Source organism: Hylaeus volcanicus, chromosome 3, assembly GCF_026283585.1.
Source record: "Hylaeus volcanicus isolate JK05 chromosome 3, UHH_iyHylVolc1.0_haploid, whole genome shotgun sequence".
NCBI lineage: Eukaryota > Metazoa > Arthropoda > Insecta > Hymenoptera > Colletidae > Hylaeus > Hylaeus volcanicus.
The window spans coordinates 31,325,975-31,345,905 of record NC_071978.1 but is presented as its reverse complement, the minus strand read 5'-3'; the positions used below and the strand labels follow the sequence as shown (position 1 = coordinate 31,345,905).

Below are 19,931 nucleotides of genomic sequence, written 5' to 3'. Positions count from 1 at the left end.
GTCTTCAACTCCGGACCGCGAACACTCAGTGTTCGGGACCGCGCGACTCTGCCGCCACGGTGGAAACACCCTCTCCATCCCGACACGGGTTTCACGAACGGAAACGACTCCGTTCCGCGCGTGCGAAACAATACACTTTTCACGGTGAAAGTTCGATCGAGCGTTAGAGAGCTTCCGTTTCTTCTCTTGTTGCTCGCAGACGTAGACGGAACTTGGACGAATCCAAACTTTTTCCGCGCTCGCTCCTCCCGCACGGACATTTCTACAATCGTGTTCTTCCTTTTGTAACTTTTACGAGGTACGCTACTTGGAAAGTTCCTTTACGGACTACGATAATTCAGCGGAACAGTACCAGTGCTTAGCGGCCGACACACCACCTCTATCGAATTAACAGATCGATTGCTCGGCTAATTGTTCATATCTGTCGCGTATTTATCGGCAATATTGCTAGAGTAGTTAATCGTTGCAATTTCCACAGTGATATTATATCGTACTTTGTCAAAGGACTAACACGACATCGTAACGTGCCGATATCTCTCAAAGAACCTTTCATTCGAAAAGACATTAAATGAAAATTTATTCGAACCGTTAGCGCGCAAAGAACGTAGAATGAAACTAGAACTACTTTTACCAAACGGTACGTGTAATAGCGTAAAAAAAATTTTAAATAACGCGACCAGCTACACCGGACGTCGCGATCGGCGTCGGTCATTCTGTCAAGGAGGATCAAAGGGCGCGATCGTTGACGTCGTTAGCGCTAATTAATCATCGGCAGCCGGATAAATATCGTGTATCAGGGTGATAACCGGTACGGCCGCGACGCGGCAGTATCCGCCGGTAATTATGAACAGGCCAACTCGTTGGTCGCAGTCGACGCCGACGTTAACAGCCTGGTTCCCGAATGCTTGCCTCGGCCGTTTCGACCGCGCTCCCCTGAACCGTTCAATTGTTAATCGGGTACGGGTATACGAACCGTGACGTCCGTTGAAAGAACGCGAACGTAATTACCATCGCAACTAGTCGAATCCTCAACTTATTCGCCACCGCTTGCACACTTGCAAAATTGATAGCTGCAACCCGCCTTCCATTCGCGAGAAATAAATTCGTAAATTTCGTCGAAACGTTTCGTCAAATTTTCACCGAAATATCGTATTACGTTGAAACGGAATGAAAGGGCGAGAGAAAATTAATCGAGTGGCAAATTAATCGTGACAGATTTACCGATAGCAGTGATACCACCATGGAGTATCACCGACGCGTGGAGATGAACGCGTGCCGCCTGTCCGAGATGAAAAAGTCCGTACGGGAGCGCGGCTCGGCCCGTGGACGCTGAAGGGAAACGGACATTACCGAGACTGCCACGAAACAACCGATCCAGGATCTAGGATCCAGCCAACCCAAAAAGAAGCGATCGAACAAAACGGACTTTTCGCGCTGGACTGGCCACGGCCAACTTGGTCCAATCTCCCCGCGCGCCGCTAATTAATCTTTTGGCCGCAACCGCTCGTTCAACGACACCCAGCGGGGCCACCGCTACGAAATAGAATCGCGGAAAGGAGATCGCGAACCAGCTAGCGGTTCGCAACAAAGATAACGAGCTGCTCTTCCTCGAGGATTTGCGAAGCAAATAATTTAGACCGAGTCGAGACTCTCGACCGTAATTAGTAAATAGTCGCGTCGAGTATTTCCGCGGGAGCGGTTCGATTTCCTTCGACCGAAAGTCTGCTCAAAGGACGATCGACAACAAACCGTAACTCGTCGAAATGCACTGTTCCGCTTTCGGTGGGCTCTGACGACAAACGAAAACCACCACGCGAGATCGAATCGACGATGATAAGTATGACAAGCTAATCCAGACACGGGGAGAGATCCTTTGGATTCGAGTGTCACCGACCAACGGAAACGTCAAAGTTTACCGGGTGGTAGCCGATTGATATCGAATCGCGATTTACTTCGGTGCAGGAGACAGCCGACAACCTCCGAGTAAAAACTTTCGAGTGCGATCGACTCGAACGCGAGACGCACCTGAACGAGACGAAAACTGGTGATCTCTGAGCGAAATAACGTCGATAACAAACATTTGCCAAGTGCTAGATCGCAACGTTTGATATTTCGCGAGCGAGATATCGAGATGGGAAGAATGACGAGAAACCGCGACAAGTAATTGCGAGAAGGGGGAGGAAATCGCAGAATCGGTGCTGAGAGAAACAGAGATATCCTGCGGGCTAGCCGGTCAGCCGACGGTGATGGCATGAGGACATTAGTAAGGAAAAGCTGCGGGTCCAGCGAGGAGGAGGATGAGGATGGTGGTGGGCGTGATGGTCCTTGGTCAGCTACTGGCGAGGATACTGCTCGCTGCCCATGCCGGCGATCGACTCGCGGCGGCTCGCAGAATACTCAGAGACGTGCCGTTGATAGATGGGTAAGTGCACACCGCTACGCTTCGAAACTTTTGCGAATCCACCGGTATGTGTTTATTTAACGGATGGATCCGTGTACAGTTGGATGGTTTATCTTGTTGCGTTCGTAACAGTTTCGTGTACGACACGGAATTACAACGTAAAGGCTAAGGTCGACCCATTTCGAGAACCGAGGACCGAGTCGTAGCGATCCGAAAGCAGTTTAAACACTGAAAGATACTTGGCCCATAGTTTTCCAACGATTACACTCTTCGGAACGTTTAACGGAGCTAGAGGTAGAGGTAGATGTAGAGGTTGAGGTAGAGGTAGAAATAGCCGTAGCCGTAGCTTGTAACTACGAAACGAGGAAGAGCAAAATATTTCGATTAAAAAAAGTAGATACAACTATCGTGCAACGATCTCGATCGATATATAGACATTCCTCGCAAACGTTTTACAATCCGTTCCGTTTAAAGATGAACAAATATCTAGACGACATCGAGCATACATTCCGTTCGATGAATGAAGAAAATTGGCACGTATCGCGGCAAAGCTTCCATCCGGTCGATTGGCATGAATTGTGAAAAAGGAAGCGGGATCGAACCGAGATACAGAGACACGAGTTCTCATTTACGTGCCGCAATATTCGTTTTACCAGTCGCGTTTTACCATGTTCTACACCGAATATCTCGGTCCTTGAATTTTCGTCATGCTTTTCGTAAAAGTGTTGAAATTTTAACGAATAACTGAAAACTCCAAGCGTGATCGTTAACTCGAGTGTCGTTGAAACACGAGAACCGCGAGGCACGAATTTATAGCCGACGAGGACAATATCGTCGTAACGACTCGCGTGGGCGACATTCTATGGCCGAGCGTGCCTTTAATTACACTGGAATTAAACTTGAAAGGAATGTCCTCTCCGTGTCCGATTCGCGGTAGAGCGTCGAGCGATACACCGGGAATGGTCGCTTTTTCGTCATTCGAGTCGACCCTCGATCCTCGCATTCGACCGTTCGGATCTCCTAACGAAATTTTTCATCGATCATTTATCCTGTCAATCGTTGGAGATCGAATCGGTCTCGAGTCATCTCGCGCATCCGTGGATGTACCTAGACGAGACACGGAAAGTCATTAACGAATATACGTCCACGAGTGATCTCTTTGGACCTATCGGAATCATCGTTTCGGTGGAATCGTTTCTTTATCACGGAAAAAAGAAGAACGCTATCCGATTGGACGAAACTCGAGAGGCTTGCATTCTCTCTGAGAGATAATGAGAAAGTTTCGCGAGTGCCGGAAAGAAAAGACGTTAATGGATGAGAGAGAATTAAACAGACTTCAAAAAAAAAAAAAAGAAGAAAAGAAAAGAATGTAAGGTATTGAAACGAGAGAACGGACAGGTAGGGTGGAAAGTGTGGAAGAAACTGGAGGAAGATAGAATTTAGCTCGAGGATGGCCCGTGGCTATTTGGTCCTCCAGTTTCTCGGGTTGCTAGAGGGAGGATACGAATTTCCGGTTTCCCCAGTTGGAACGAGCTCCTCTGTCACTTGTAGCCACTTCCGTTCGTACGTGTTTCGCGTATGTCCTCGCGAGCGTGGGCTAGTCAATTTTCTCAATGTTCAGCTGTATCGAAGTCTGATCGAGTAACCCGTCGAATCGAACGGCAGCAATGGCTTCGATCTTCGTGGAACATCGTTCCCTAGCTCGAATGTATTCAAAACATGGACCAGAGTTTTCTTTCGATCGGTTTTGCATAGAAAACTCGTTCGCGACTGACGGAACGAACGAAGCGTTTTATATTTAACCGATCTTCCCGCTTCGACACCTCGACGAATATTCAAACAAAGTATAAACTGAATTATTCGTAAATTTTCTTCTCGTCGATCGAACAAGGTCGTACTATTTTCTGAGTAACGACGTATTCTGAACATGTTACGCTTCCAGCAAATGTAACCAACAGTCGAGTTTTTTTAAATGAAGCACCGTTACCTAACGATGCGTGCGTCTTCCTTTCGAAATCGCGACCCAGTCGTACCGTTTATCCGTGGTCACGTCTCGAGATTGAGCTACTAGTCGTCCATAGAGACGAGAATGACCCTTTTGTTGTTGCAAATTACAGTCTTTTCCCAGTTGCCTCGACCACGAACGGAACCTTTCACCTCTGGGTCGCGATAGAAATTCCAGAAGTCCTCGAAGGTATCGCGGATAAAAGGCACCGTTAGGGAACAGGAACACGAACGATTTTGCCCGATTGTTGACGAGCCGAAGGCGATTCGTTACCGATAACGAGTGAAAGCTTCGTCGAGCCTATTGTGTCCCGTATAATAGTTTGCATTTTCCCCTCGAAACGGTGGGAACAGAGATAGATAGATAGATAGATAGGTAGGTAAAGAGAGAGAGAGGATTCGAAAAGCTTGCGTAACAATTGTGCGAAGAGCGTCGCAGCGATATTCGTAAAACCGTAAAAATAAATCTGACCGTACGACGAAATTTTAAATGGCCAATCCCGCGCATATTGTCATCCAACACTCGCCACGAGAAAACAAAAGGCGGTTTGCCGCTTTTCGTTTGCGCGCAAACAACTATACGAAACGATAGATAACATTTTTTTTTTATTCGCGCATCGTATCGTTGTAAAGGCCGTTTTAGTTTGGATTCTAGTCGAAACCTAAAAAAAGAAGAGATCACAGGAACGTGTGAAAAGCTGACGAAAGCCATGACAATTGTTACGCGTTCAACTCTTTTGTGAAAGCAATCGAATGAAATCTATTTGCCAATAATCGGTATTTTCTTGCAAGTTACGCTACGAAACTATGTATAACTAGACGTCGATTCGAAAACGCGTATATTTTTTCAAAAATTTCGCTTGGACAAACGCAAATGCCTACGTAGAAACGCGTTAATATTACGATAGAAAGAAAGGAATACAAAGCAACTCGTTTCGCGTCGAAACTTGGCTCGAACGGCATCTAGAGCAGAAAAAGTACGCGATAAAGAAATATGTACTATGTTTCGCGGCGTTCCGCTCAACGAAAAATCTCGCGAGATTTTCGCGCAAACAGAGACTGTGTCTCCGATGACTGTGACTCCCTCTCGTCAAAGATTCTCCATTCTGTCTTTGTTATGTGCGGTTTTCGTAGCGTCGAAAACTCTTTACCGAGAATTTCAATTTACCTCGTTCGACGGAAACCTCTCGATCTCGTCTTTGCTTAGAAATTGGATATTTAGTGGCGGGAACGTCAGGACTTTGACACTCTTTCGAATCACGAATTTCTAGCTAAAGGCAGGGTTCTAGTTTCAATGAAAAATCGAGTTTTTCCATCGATTGCACTGTTTAGCAGGTGGTGTTTTTAAAATTTGAATGTCTTACGTTCGATTGGCAACGGCATGGAAATTTTGTCGGGTGGAAACTGATTAATCGTAAGTAAGATGCATCGGAAACGCTCGAGAGAGTCGCGTAACGCTGCCTAGACGCGTTAAGAGTTTTCCTCCGTCGCGGCGTTAGCATTCTTCTCAGGGCTTATAACACGGTCGAGGTGAAAGTTCTAGCAGGGTCGTATCTGCTCAACGCCGCGTAAACATACATATATGTATAAGAAGGCGAGAACGTACACAGTACACACACGTGAAAGGGCGCGGTACGGCGCGGCGTGCGCCGTACGAGTAGCGTCCACGATGATGCTTACGGCTTAAAAGCAGAAAAGGAGATTTAGGCCGACGCCGAGTTGACCGTGTTGAGCGCGGAACCGAGCAAAGTGGATAGAGGAAACACCTACCTCTTCGCGTAGTCATCGAGAACCTGGCTCGAAAATGCGTTCCCATCGGAAATCTGATTTATGTACTTTCCTTGAAAGTCGATAAAACGACCATGAGAACGCATCGTGTTCTCATTTACCTCGAATCCCTCTGCAAATAGTTAAACGTCTGGAAAGGAAAAGCGACTTGATCGTTCGCAAGAGGTGATTGTAAGTACTAAAACAAACCGTGGCTAAATGATCTCTGTATAATGTTCGCAAGGAAGATCCGTCTCGATTCTCAGGATCGCCTATAGTCGACCCTCTAGATATCTACCACGTAGTAAGATAGCCTGATTAAAGGACCGAGTTCAACCTTAACCGGTAAGTCGTAGTCGGTTCGTTTATATCCCGCGGAAGGACGGACCAAACGATTTCAAAAATGCGCGATGAGATAAAATAATAAAAAATTTGATAACGCGTCAAAGTGTGGAAGTAGGCATACACGGGGTTTTATATTCTCGACTGCGTCCGATGGGAACCGTAACCGTATTCGAAAAGAATGCGGTCTACGAGGCAACGATAACGATCGCGATAGCCGTAGAGAAAGATTATCGAAGCCGCGGCACGTGAAACTGCCCGACGTACGATTATTGCCGGCGTGCCATACGAACACGTACCTTTTCCGATTTCCGACAACTCTGTTCAAAGTGGCACGTAAAATCGAACATCTCTTTCTCTGTGCGCAGCGTTCCAACTTAAATAACTAAAAAGCTAAACGTATTCACGCGTTACGACTTGTTTCGGCCGCCAAACATCGTAACGAGACTATACGAAGATGAGCCGATCGTAGATATACACATACGTACGAGATGTAAGATTTTTACTCTTACTTGCCCAAAGGGAAACATTCGTATTCGTAATTGCACGCGAGCTTTTTCCCAGGAGCAAAGGTCTCACTCGGAGAACCGATACTCGTACGTGACCCACACGCTTAACCTTTCCTCTTTCCCTCTGCAGTCTGAAACGTTTGAAGCTCGATTTACTTCGAGGTACTTTCAATCTACTTGGAATCATTCGTGTCTCGATTCGAAACGATTTTATCCCGGCGCGGCGCTCCGGGTTTCCAACGGGAGATATTAGAAAAGAGCCGAGGAGTTTTCCCTTTGATTCTTCGGTCCGTCGCGTTGACGAAAAGGGAAGAAAACAATTAAAATGCACCTCGCGAATGGGAAGAAAACACCGTTCGAGGACTCCCGAGACCCGAGAGGAAGAAGCAGCGGCACAGGGCACAGACTGCGAAACCTATCACGGGAGACACTGTTTCCGATTGTTTTTACGACGAAGCTATTTCGATCTACCCTCCTTTTCGACGCCGCGGCGCCTTTCTCGCGTCGGCGTCGCATCACGTCACGTCGATTCGAAAAAATGGCTTCTTCCGCGAGGCGTTCTCGTTTCTCCGTAACACATCGCGAGGAGATACGGAGGGACGCTATGGCGCCACGTCCGGACCGGGGCCGTTGGTATCTTTAATAATACATCATCGGTTTCGTTATTTCGAGCGCTTTGGTCGCAAAAAAGTATATTAAAAAAAAAGAAAGTAATACGCGACAAGTTGTTTCGCGAGATAAATGTTTCGAACAAACGTTATCAAACAACAAAAGTTGCATCGTCATGCCTGTTTGCGACACCTGCTACAAGCTTTGCTTGTTTCTCCAGATGGAAACAACAGCCGGTTGTTTCGTATCGACGCGGACGCACAAACTCGATTCGTTTAATTTCGTTCGGTTGGCTGTCAGGCGTGTCTGACAGACCAGCTGGCCAAGCTCTCGGTTAAAGGTAGTACGAGCACAAGTCGTTTCCGCGATAACGGTAAGGTGAAATATAAACGTCTACCTCTGACCCTGCCGTTAATTCGGCCTGTCTAATAAAGTCCGATAAAGTTTAAACTTTAATACGTGACCATATCTTTCTTTTTAAATGATCGCGCTGGGAAAAATGTTCGCGACACGTTTAACATGTAATATCTCACGACAAACTCCCTGTGCGGTAAAAAGTCGTCGACAGGCCGATTATTACCAATCGTACTTATATGTATATCGCATATTTTTTCTTAACCTAACTGGTAACTCGTAATTGAGCTGATCGTCGACTATCGACTCTTGACTATGGTTCGCGACGATAGCGATGGCCGAGATAAAGGGAGGGAAACGATTTCTTTCAGCGTTACGGAATTCCAATCGGGTGAAATAAAACCTGTTTCATCCTCTCAAAAGACAATCAAACTACAAAATTCGATTCAACGTAGAATCGATGGAAAGTTTGTCAACGAATGCAATTTTATCACGATAAAGATGTATTCTTGTTATTAATATTATTATTCCTAGATATTACGTTTCGAAAATGCTAGACATTATTGTTCGAGTAACGAGAGTAATCCGATGCGTGGGTAAAAAAGGTTTCCCACCGCCAGGTGGCTTTGTCCACTCTTTTCGTTGTTATAATTAATTTGATTAACGAGCACTGAAACCATCGGGGTTCGCGAAATCCGGCGGACGTTCGTTAAGGGGCTCTCGCGAGGTGGACGAATGGAAAAGAAGAGCCGCGATAACGATCGAAGTTCCTTCCAAGTCTGAGCTTTAAGCTCGCCATTGTGGAAGTACGGTGACGTTGGACAGAGACAGGGGGGCAGAGGCGAATTATTAGCACCGTCCAGTGAATCCATTTGTAAGGAAAGCGAGGATTCTGAAGAATCGGTCACCGTAAGATCACGTTACGGCGGCCGCCTTCGTTATCGAGGATCTCTCTCTCTCTCTCTCTCTCTCTCTTTCTTTCTCTCTGTTGCACGCAAACGTGCGCGGTTCGTAGCGGGTCCGCGAAACTTCAACGATACGATATTATCTTTCCGGCGACAGACTCGCGAAATGAATACCCGTTACCAACCAAATTTCCGCCCCGTCTATTTTTAATGAATAATGTAGACGAGACTCCGACGAACAACGATACGCGACGTCTTCTGTACTTCTGTACCATCGAGATCGAGAAGCGAGCAGGCAGAAACTCTCGCAGAGACGGATGACTATCGTCGACCAGCGAGCACGCTGGAATCGTGTTTGTTTTTCCATTTAAATAAAAATACTTTAATGAAAAATACTAGAAAATTTGTTTCCCGACACGAGCAGCCACGTATTCGGCAATACCGAACCGTTAGCAAAGTCGTCAACGACCAACAGTGGAGCGTGGGTTAATGTTCGTTGTAACCGTGTGCACACGTAGGTATGCACTCTGGGATAGTGTCCGTAACACGTAGATATAGACGCGTAAAAGCCAGCCCACAGCAGACACCAACTTCCGGCAAAGTTAATGTAGCAGCAACGCGTAACTCGATTTCACGGAGTTAGTCGAAGGCGTCGATGCTGTCTTACCGAGTCCACCTCCTGGGACGCCGAGTCGGAAATCGGATCATGGATCCTGGATCCCGAAACGTGACCTAAAACTCGGAACGTGCTCGGTCCTCGTCGAACGCGTGTCACGCGTCACGGATTCGCGGAATCCTGAAAACACGCCGCGAGAGAAACGGTAGCCACGAAACGCGAGTCTCGACTCGAATTTCCTCGAGGTGGATGAACATTTCAAAGAAATTTCGATCCGGTTATATCGGCAGAACGGTCGAATGAACCTCCGCCTCCGCCTCCGGTTCCGGGACACCTCTGTGCGAGTGCCACGACGAATCGTTTAACCTCGTAACGTAAACGAAATCGTTTGTCTTCGACTCTGAAGACGTCGTCTAACGGAGGTCGTGTCGCGTCGGTAATTTAACCTCGATTACTCATGGCTAGGTTACGCGTAGCAGCGCGATGTCGCGAGTATTAACGTCGCGGGCAATTCATTTAGCTGGCTCCGCCAGGTGAGATAACCCTTGTAATGTAACGCAGATGTAACGGTAATGTCTGCGGTACACCGTGCCGGAGCTCAGACGAACTTTAATAACTTCATCGAGTCACTGCACGGGGCGAACTGCGAGGGTGGGGTTCGCAAAATAAATTGTCGTGCCACGACAGGGCGTATTAACCCTCGGCAAAAGCAAAGACGGCCGCGCGCGCTCGCCCACGAGAGAGATAGAGAGAAAGAGAGAGAGTTAGCTCTCCAGGACGTCGGGCAACTTTAAAGAGGCAGTAACAAAGTTTACCGGATACTCGCTGGATTTTACGCTGGATTAGATTTTATGATTCTAGCCGCGGCGCGGCCGCACCGAAGAGACCGCCGAAACAGTCGGGAGCTACGGTTAATCGCTGAACAAATTAAACATAAAAGAAAACTTACCGCTAATGTACCCAGCAATGTTCTTTCGCTGAAATTTACCGTTTCGCTCGTCGAAAAACTCGGTCGTTTCTTTCAACTTGGCGACAATTTCTCGTTTCGTAAACACTGCATCGAACAATTCGGTGCGAACAGATGGACCACTCGTTGCTTGAAAATAGTAGCTTTTACATTTTCTAAAATCTGTAATTCGTGATTTCACCTATTATTTATATTTATACATATATAACGTACGTATACAAAGAGAAAGAGAGTTTCGAGAGTTTCATTTTACGAAAGTATTGGCTTTATCGTAGTCTTAAATGCGCTTACGTCGATGACGTAAAACGATATTTATCGCAGCCCGAGAAGAAATATTTTAGCGAACGAGAACGATTAATTCCCCGGCTTGTTCGCAACGCCATGGGCGTCTCCGATTGGTCGTAAATTATTTTCAACGAACAATTTACACCGGAAGCAGATGATTAAATTGTAGAAAGCATCGAAGCTGTTAAGGCCCTCGGCCAGATACGTTTCGAGCGGGCGATAGGCCTGAAACGCGTCGCTAAAACCGGAAGTTGGTATTTGCATACAGAGTGACGTCACTGTTGCCAGCTAACGGAATATTCGGCATTCGTATGCATATCGGGGCCAGCCACCTTATCGCGCATTGCCAATTATGTACCCTTCCACCAGCCGAGATGTACCATTTCTCCCGTGTCGTAGCTTCTCCCTTGCAAACGATGAAAATTCACCAAAATTTTAGCAGAATCGACGTCAGAGATATCGTGTCTCTTAGACACGCGTTGCATCCCTTGAATATGGATGAAAGGTTAATGCGAAATTATATCTTAAAATAATAATAAATATCTTAAAAGTATTTCGACGTTCGTCGAAATCGCGACGCGCACGGTCAAATTTATTTATTTATCGATCAAGTTTACTTGTTTTATAGCAATACCGAATATATCAAACAATTGTCAGTTTAAACATGATTTAACTTTATCGAGCGTGAAACATTTCGATGTTGGTGTCGAGTAAAATATAATACAAGCCAGTCGGAATAAAGCGCTTGCGCTTGTCGATGTATGCTTGAAAATTCCTTTTGTTCGCCAAATACGCAAAGTGTTTTCTCTAAAGGTAAATACATATATCACGTTTACGTTCAAAGCCATGGTAAAAGTCCATAAATCCTCGAATAGGAAATTATGTTTCGTGGCAGTTATCGTTTGATGAGCAAAATTTTGAAATGCGCGAAATCTAATAAAATTCTGCCAAGGCACGGAGTCGTTGGAGCGCTATTCGTTCCCACGTGGATACGATACTCGAAGGAAGGGTAGGAGTAGTTTTAATGGAAGAGACCAAGGAACCCAGTTTACGAGGTTGCCGCGCGATAAAGCGATTTCTAATGCGCCTAAAGGGTTCGTGACCCCGTATGCTTAATTTGCTCAACGACGATTTAAGTCGGTTTTCGAGCGCCGAGCCGCGCCGCATTCGTGCCGTTAAAATCCCCGTGTTTGCCGCGCGTCTTAACGATCCTACGTTCAAACAACCGCATCAAGCTGCTTAACGCGAATGACTTTACCGCTATTCGATTACGTATCTGGAAACGAACCCGCGCAGCCGAGACATTCACGCGACAAGTACACTACGCTATCATCCGAATGAAATTCCGAATGCGCGTGCACGCGCGCGTAAGTAACGCGTACCAACCCGTACATTCCGGCCCCAAATGTTTGTCGATCTCCCTAATTGTTGTTGGTCCATGCCGCATCCGTTAATTGAACCGTTCCCAGTATCGTTCCGGTTCCGCGTACGAACGACCGGACGAAGATCGAGTCGGGTCTCGGAGGATTCGAATTAGAGAGTCGATATCGTCGCGGTAAAGAGTGCTCGTTACTCGAACGAATTCAACCTGAAAATCCAATCACCGTTCGAAACGAGCCAAATGGAAGGAACGCTTTGGTTGGAAACGGATAAACAGATCGCGTTATCGTTGGTGCCGTTGCCGTTGCCGTTATGGTCGTCGCCGTTAGCCAATATTTTCTTCGAGTCAAGTACAATCGAAGGACTTGCACGCAAGCTCGGGCACGACCTTAATCGGTAGGAATATTTCGAGAGAGTTTCGATCCCGGTAAACTTTTGGAATTATCGCTCGACAAGTAGCAGGCGCGGAAGATGGGAGTACGGCTGCTCGTTTGGTTACCTAATTCCGTTCGAAGTTGAATTCCGCCCTCGCACCACGCGTTCAAAGTGCATTCAGCTATCGTGCGGTGCGGTGCGGTGCGGTGCAGTGCGGTTCGTGGCAAACGCTCGGGAGATCCATCTCTGATTCAGGTCAGATTTGTCGAGGTAATAATACGCGGGCGCGAGCGTACACCCTTCCCGGTTGCATAGTTTTATTCGTCGAAATACTTATACTTGACGGCATTCTATTCTACCGATCTGATACTTTTGGTTAAATTTCCGTTTAATCGTTTCCTTTTAAGAAAAAAAGAATAAACCGAATGATGTTGACATTTGGCAGATTCCCTCGTCATTTTCGTGGCTGATTGCGAGATCTATTCGAAAAACGCGCATCTGTTAAGCGTATGAAAGGTAAAAGTTCGATTACCGGTACATGGAAAGTAACGCACTACTTGGCGTATCGAGCCATGTTAAATAATTTCCCTGTTGCGACTGCATAACCGTGAACCTACGCGTACATACAGTAGTCGTATCTCGTCGTAACACTCGAGGTGAAATTTCAAGCGTACGAAGAGCAAGGCACATCGAAGCGTTTAAAGTTGCCACGTTCTATGGAATCGAGGAGACGGAACTTTTGCGCGACCGAGGAGGTGCAGTTGCGAGTTTCCCGAGTAATCGCGTGGCCGTGTAATCGCGACGCTATCAGGAAATGCAAGTTCGCGGTGTCGCATCCTGCTCAATTAGCGATTTGCCGACAGTGCGGAGACAGTGCGAGGTAGGACCTCGCTTCTGTTATCCGCGCGAAACGATTATTCAAATTGTTTCAACGTGTATTATCTGCGAGTCGTGCTCTTCGCGTGAGCCGCGGAGAGTTAATTCGCAGCTGAACCGAATAAAACAGGCTGGGATGGCGACGCGTGTTTAACTGTTTACGCGTATGCGACGGAGAATACGCTTTAACGACTTGCTTGTAATCGAACTAAAAGTATCGAATCGTGGCCAATTCTCGAACCAACAGACTGTTTCGAGATGGTCGGTGTCGCGTAGGTGTAACACAGTTGAAACGATTAATCCTGCTGTTAACGAACTCTACTCTTCCTTCGTTAGATTCGAAAGTTTCTCGTTTACTCGATACAGCTTACTTTACGACGTTGCATCGGATAGTTTAATTAAAGCTTATCCCCAGGAGACACGGCTGCTAGGTCAAATTCGAACGTATCACCGAGTCTCGGTAGCGTTAAATTGCACAAAATAATGCAACGGATTGTATCTCGAGCAATATCTTGGACGCGGACTAGGTTGCATTGATTATAACCGAAGATCGAATTCGGATAGCTGCGATACCCAGAGCCAACAATAAGACCGACCTAATTAACAAGGAATAAGGAACCGAAACCGAGGACGCAGGATCCGAGTAACTAAAGCTTAGCAAGTTAGACAGCTAGCGTCGTTCCAAGTCGTCAACTTTCCTACCTGTTGTTTCATCCTTCTCCGAATCGTTCGTCTTTCGTCTGGTCGTCTTTCTCGAGCATTAGTTTACGTCTTCCGAGTTCAATTATTTTATACCATTAACGTAAAAGTTGGTCGCCAACCTCTCGCGTGATACGAACCTCTACCTCCATGTTCGTCCCTCGCGTGGATTATCGCGAGTACAAAGAATTAGTTTCAACTGTTTTTCGATCCAAGTTGACAATAATTTCGAGGACTGTACGGACAACAGCGAACATCGCAATGGTAACGTACGTATGTACAAACGAATCGTATACGTGTACGTATAAACGTGTAAAAAAATACAAATAGAAAACATGTATAGGAGAAACGCGAGAATTTGCTTACCGCTCCGGACAAATTCTTCCGTGACTTTTATTCTAACGGCATTTCGCTAACAATGTTGACGTTTGTTCCGACGAATCCGGCAGACAATATTTGGCCACCATTCTACGTAGAAATCTCACGAAAGAAATCAAGGATTCCGGATGAAATAAGTTGGACTGGCCGTAGGCGACGCAACCAAACCCGCGGCAAAACTTGTGCGCCGACCAACACCGTTGCGAGACGTTAAGTTTACTCGTCTGCTCGTCCTTTCCGCCCTATATCTCTCGTTCCAATCCCCTATCTCCAGGGGATACAACCACTCGTATCCACGAGACGCGCGTCGCGCCCCAGCCGTGCCGCGAGGCTACGGGTTCCAAACAGATTATTTCACATCATCTTTTTTTTTCATCGAATTGTCGAATAATTCGTATAGCGTAGTATTTTATTTCTGTTGGCTAGTTCGATTAGGAGTTACACATATATCGCGTTAATTTATGAATAAACGTAAAGTAAGAAACGTATTAACCAGATATACCGTATAACTCGATATATATCGACTAGCCGACTAACGCTAAATTATCTTTCATAGAAAAATAAGAAAAAAAAAACGATTCGCTAATACGACTCGACCGGTAAATCACGAAGGGTATTTATATTTTGTTTGTTTGCTTCAGGCACAACGATCTCCCGTGGAACATACGGAAGTTTCTGAAGAATCAGCTGAGGGAATTCAGGTTTGATGACCTCAGGGATACCCACCCTTGGTCGCGGAGTGCTTGGAGCCACACGGATCTCAGAAGATTGAAGGAGGGCATGGTTGCGGCACAGGTGAGCCGACTATAATCGCGATAACTCGAACGATTCGCGAAAAACATTACTCCGCGATCCGTAAGAACCGAGATATACCGAGTGTTCCCGACACTGTTCCCGAGAGTTACACTAAAAAATTACTAGCAAACACTAGCAAATTATGTTTTTTATATTCGATTCGATTTACAATTGTACGAAGAATAATATACGTCTCTTTTCGGGTTGCATACAGTTGCGGAGACACCCTGTATTTCCCATGTGCCACGAACAGTGCCGAATATACGTGCATTGCCGTAATTCCGACACTTGGAGAACGACGCGACGCGACGCGACGCCGACGTTCAGCTGCAAATTTTCTCGCGGGAAACTATTCGCGAAGAAAGGAGTCGATGTTCCATTTGAAACACTTTTCCCCGAGAGTCGTCCATTTCCTCGCGGCGATTTACGGCGCGACAAGAATTACGAGCCACCCGGTCGTCCCTTTCCTGAAATCGATGTAATCGCACAGGGATGCCAGAAGATTCAACTACTCTACGAAACTTTGCTTTCTACTTCAGTCCATCGACTACGAGGGAAGCTATAATTACTTCGAACACGAATCGAACACGCGATTTTCGATTTTCAATTTTCGATTTTCGATTTTCGATTTTACCTTGCGCAGCTGGTATACCAACTATCCATAAATATTTTCTCGTTAGCTTTTTTACTCTCGAGTTAAAATGAGTTCTCTGAAGATTGAGAATATTCATTCCGGCTACGTTCGCGATTCGTAAGTCTCGTCGGCGCGTGTGCGCAGCATCCCGTGGCGTGGAAACAAGAGTCGCGTGTCGTCTTCGTTGCTCGTTGAATCGAGCGTAAATATTTCTTTCTCCGCGGTGTTTAAAGCGGACGCGATTATCCCAGGCGGAACGATAGAATCGCGTGTCACCGTCGATTCTTTGCCCAGCGCGATGTTTCAATTACACGGCGCGCTATTCTTCCAGGCCGTAAACTCTACGATTAATTAAGAGCACGATCTAAAACGATTTTCATCGTTCGTTTCCCCGCCGCCAACCGCACACGGTGATTGGTTCGAAGCACGCGATCATGAGAAAGACGCGCTCGCGATTAACGCGATTGACCCAACCGCGAGCCAACTTTGCTAATTAATTTCATGCGGTTCCCCGAGATTACGCGCTGACGAAAATTTATCCAAGAGTCCCGGCACGTCGCGTCGCGTCGCGTCGATGTCGCATCGTCCGATCGTTCGACTCGATATTCCCTTCCCTTGGTATAGAGGGTAACGCATAACTAGGAAAAAACTTTGATAAACAAACACGAGAACGTATTATTTGAATAATAATCGAACTTTTACGTAATTCGGCAGAACGTGCATTTGTTATCATGTCGCTATTATCTCGCGTTGCAAGCGCGAAGAGAACCGTTGATTTTTGATTTTAAGAATACGAATTCTTTTTTGGAAACTTTTTCAATTCCTTCGGATTAATCTCGGACCTCCATTACGAGCTATCTTTTCGTGTAACTTGTGCAAAGCGGAGAAAAAGTTGCACGGGAGCCTTCTCCGTCTCGCTCTCTCTTGGTCGATGTTTCCGATCGGCCGCAGCCTCTAGCCAGCTTTCCACCGAAGGAAAGAAAGAACGCTCGACGGTGAGATGAAAAGATTGCACCGAAAAGTTGGCGTACCAACGTAACGGGACGAATGTACACTCGAGCTACTGGAGCTGGAGCAGGAGCGGAAGAACGAATGGCCGTCGTTCCGAGTTGCCGATCAAATAAATCTTTTATTGGTGGCTTTGGCTCTCGAGCCACTCGAAAGGCCACGATCGGGACGGTTCGTGTTTCGGAAAAATGCGCTTGTAAAGAAACCGGACCGGATCGGACCGTTCGATGAAAATAGAAAATCGACTTTTCGTTTTCTCTAGGCTTTCCTTTGTATCCTGCTGGAGCCTCTTTCTCTCGACGAGGCTGACGATGACGTTACGCGCCAGATGTCGAGAGAAGATTGCGATCGTATCGCGGTACATTCGCTACTCGATCGTTACGCAGCTTCACGGGAGACGTAAATCGTAAAACGAGCGAATGGGACAAAGTAACGTTCGATAAGCGATCTTTATTTACGCGGCAATTGCCCGTAGCGAGCTGTACTTTAATAGGAAAGAGTCTACGGTAAAACCCGACCAACTCATTATCGATATTAACATTTCTCGCGATCACGAATTCACTCTTATCTTTCACCCTTCCGGAGAGAGGGGACGCGGTTTGCGTCGGAACGGATATCGATTTTCGATTTAAGCGGGAAACAAGAGCGCCTTCTGCCTTCCGCCTCTGTACGAGATAAGTTTAGCCAAGTTGCCGGATTACCGTGGCGCCGCGCATAATGTTCGAAAATCCGAACGACCGATTATGGATACGCGAAACACCGCGACCGATAGAGAAGTCTTTCTCAAAATTGGTCAAATCTAAACACATCGACCCTCCCATTCTGGTTTAATCATCGCATGTCCAAATTATTTATGTTTCATGTTATTTTCGTGCATAGATATTAATTTCTGCAGTATACGCGTTCCAAGGTACAGTACCGAGTATCGAGTACCGAGTATCGTATCGATAGCTTGCAACGTTTGAAAATGAAAAGGCGCAGCGATACGTCATCCGGTGCCGAAGAGTCGATAACGCGGATTGGCGTCTCCGGTTCGAGTAGACGTCAATGCTCGATACAACTAATGCCGTTTCATCGAGTCGCATCGGTTATTCGGTAGCAGCCGTGTCCGAATGAAATAGCGGCCTATAGAGAACTGCGCTCCGTCAAATTCGCCAGTCGCGCGCGTTTCAAGGAGTAACTTTGCTCGGGCATCGACCCTCCAGTGCCAGTGCCAGTGCCAGTGCCAGCATCAGCGCCGCGTCAAAAATACTTCGGTCTGGCCTGGTCCCCAGATCATGCTAGCTGCTCCACAGATCATGTATATTATATGTACATTATACGAGTGGTAGAGCCGCGTAGTCCAGGAATTTCATCGCGGAAGCAATTTCACAGGTAGCAAGTTTCATCGACACGCGTTGCTCGAAAAGAGTATGCGCGCCCAGCTCGCTCGATTACTCGCGAATTACGATACTCCGGTAGACGGTTTTTTCTTAATGCGATCAAGTATTTTTTTTCTTCGCTCAACGTATTTTTCAATGTTAGCATCGACGCCAAGCGCGAGAATTCTTTCGAGCTTGGTATTCTTACAGCGAATCGTCCGAAGCTCGGCTGGTTCCGTTTTATCCTAGAGGGATTTAACTTTAAGACGTCAGAAATGGAATTCCATCCGGTGGAGCAACATCTGCTCCCAGAGCGCGATGTAGCGAGAAATCCACGAAGAACCTGTCCCAAGAAAATAGCCCGGGAGACCTTTGAAAATAGCCAGAGGATACGTTCGCTCGTTAGCAAAACATTCACCGGGCTGATCCCATCTATTAGAAGCTCTTCCAGACGCGATTATGGGAACCGTAGCCCACGGCCGCATGATAAAGAGGGACCGAACGAGAGCGCGAGCTCGAGCGGTTGCTCCGAAAAGTCAACCCTACGCTCACAGAACCGGAGCCTAGCAAGGTTCGTCCAGTAGAAGCCCTCTCACTCCATTACTCCATTACTTAAGCCACGCTCCCCTGCTCGCGTTAACGTCAAAATGTCGCGATGGCTAAGAGGAGCAAAATTCGAGTAAGCTCCTTACGAAGCCGTACGTGCTAACCAATTTAATTAATACCGTAATTAAAAGGGAATACTAATTACGCGAATAACGGCCAGCCATCGTGGTTACGACTTCACCGACGAGACCGTCACCCTGTGCTGGTAACCCGGATTCGAGTAGCGAATATGTCCACGTGAAACGTTTCGCTACGTTTCCGGACGGGTCTTCGATTTCTGTATTCGATTCGCTTGCATCGAGACGAAAGGATCGACTAGCCGGTTGCGTCCACCGAGACGACATCGTATACTCGAGTGTATGCATAATATAGGGACAGCTAGTGTGTACAGGAACCGGCAAACTGCTCCCGGCTCGATCCATCACTGTCCCGGTTAATTCAGACCAGAGGAAGGCATCCGTCGCGAAAAGGTTACCGAACATTGATCGTAGACTCGAAACAGCCCATGTCTATCGCGAGACACCGTTCACCGTTCACCGTTCACCGTTCAGATAAACGACATCCCCGCTACAACAAAGCTTCGCAGAACCAACGATATGCTCTTGTCTACATGTTTCCATGTTTCGAAAAGGCGGCGTATATTTCAAGGTTTTGACAAAAATAGCTGTGCACATGGGATCGAACGTGGATTCGTTCGAGTGTAATACAGCCACGTGCTAAACCATCGAAAATCCAGGCCACTGTACCAACATTTTCGATTGTACTCGAGAGACGGATCTACCCCTAAGCAATCGGTCGCTGTTTCTAGCGACTGCGTTCCAAAAGTGAATTCCAAGCGATTCGAAAATAACTCGTGTCCTCATGCGCGCGCGCGCGCGTGTGTATGTGTGTGTGTGTGTACTATTCAAAACCTCGCGGTCCTCGAGGAATTGGGTATCTTTCGTGATAAAAGCGTCACGCGGAAAATACGTTTACCGAACGAACAGGCAGAAATCGTTTACGGAATTTCTTCTGAAACGTTTTGCACACGAAATGGAGAGATAAGGTAAATAACAGTGAA

General features: G+C 46.7%; 1 protein-coding gene across 5 annotated transcripts in view; it reads left to right on the top strand.

Annotated features, from left to right (window-relative positions):
* The window catches only part of LOC128873693 (dipeptidase 1), a 43,609-nt gene continuing 23,678 nt past the window's right edge, over positions 1–19,931 (top strand). The window contains exons 1-3 of one of the 5 annotated variants that reach the window (XM_054117443.1): positions 1–298; positions 1,231–2,422; positions 15,109–15,262. In XM_054117443.1, the coding sequence (XP_053973418.1) occupies positions 2,298–2,422; positions 15,109–15,262 (279 nt within the window). In that variant the 5' untranslated portion in view covers positions 1–298; positions 1,231–2,297. Of the gene's footprint in view, positions 299–319; positions 2,423–15,108; positions 15,263–19,931 lie in introns of those variants that run through there. The other 4 variants (XM_054117442.1, XM_054117441.1, XM_054117444.1 and 1 more) reach the window with 4 other exon arrangements.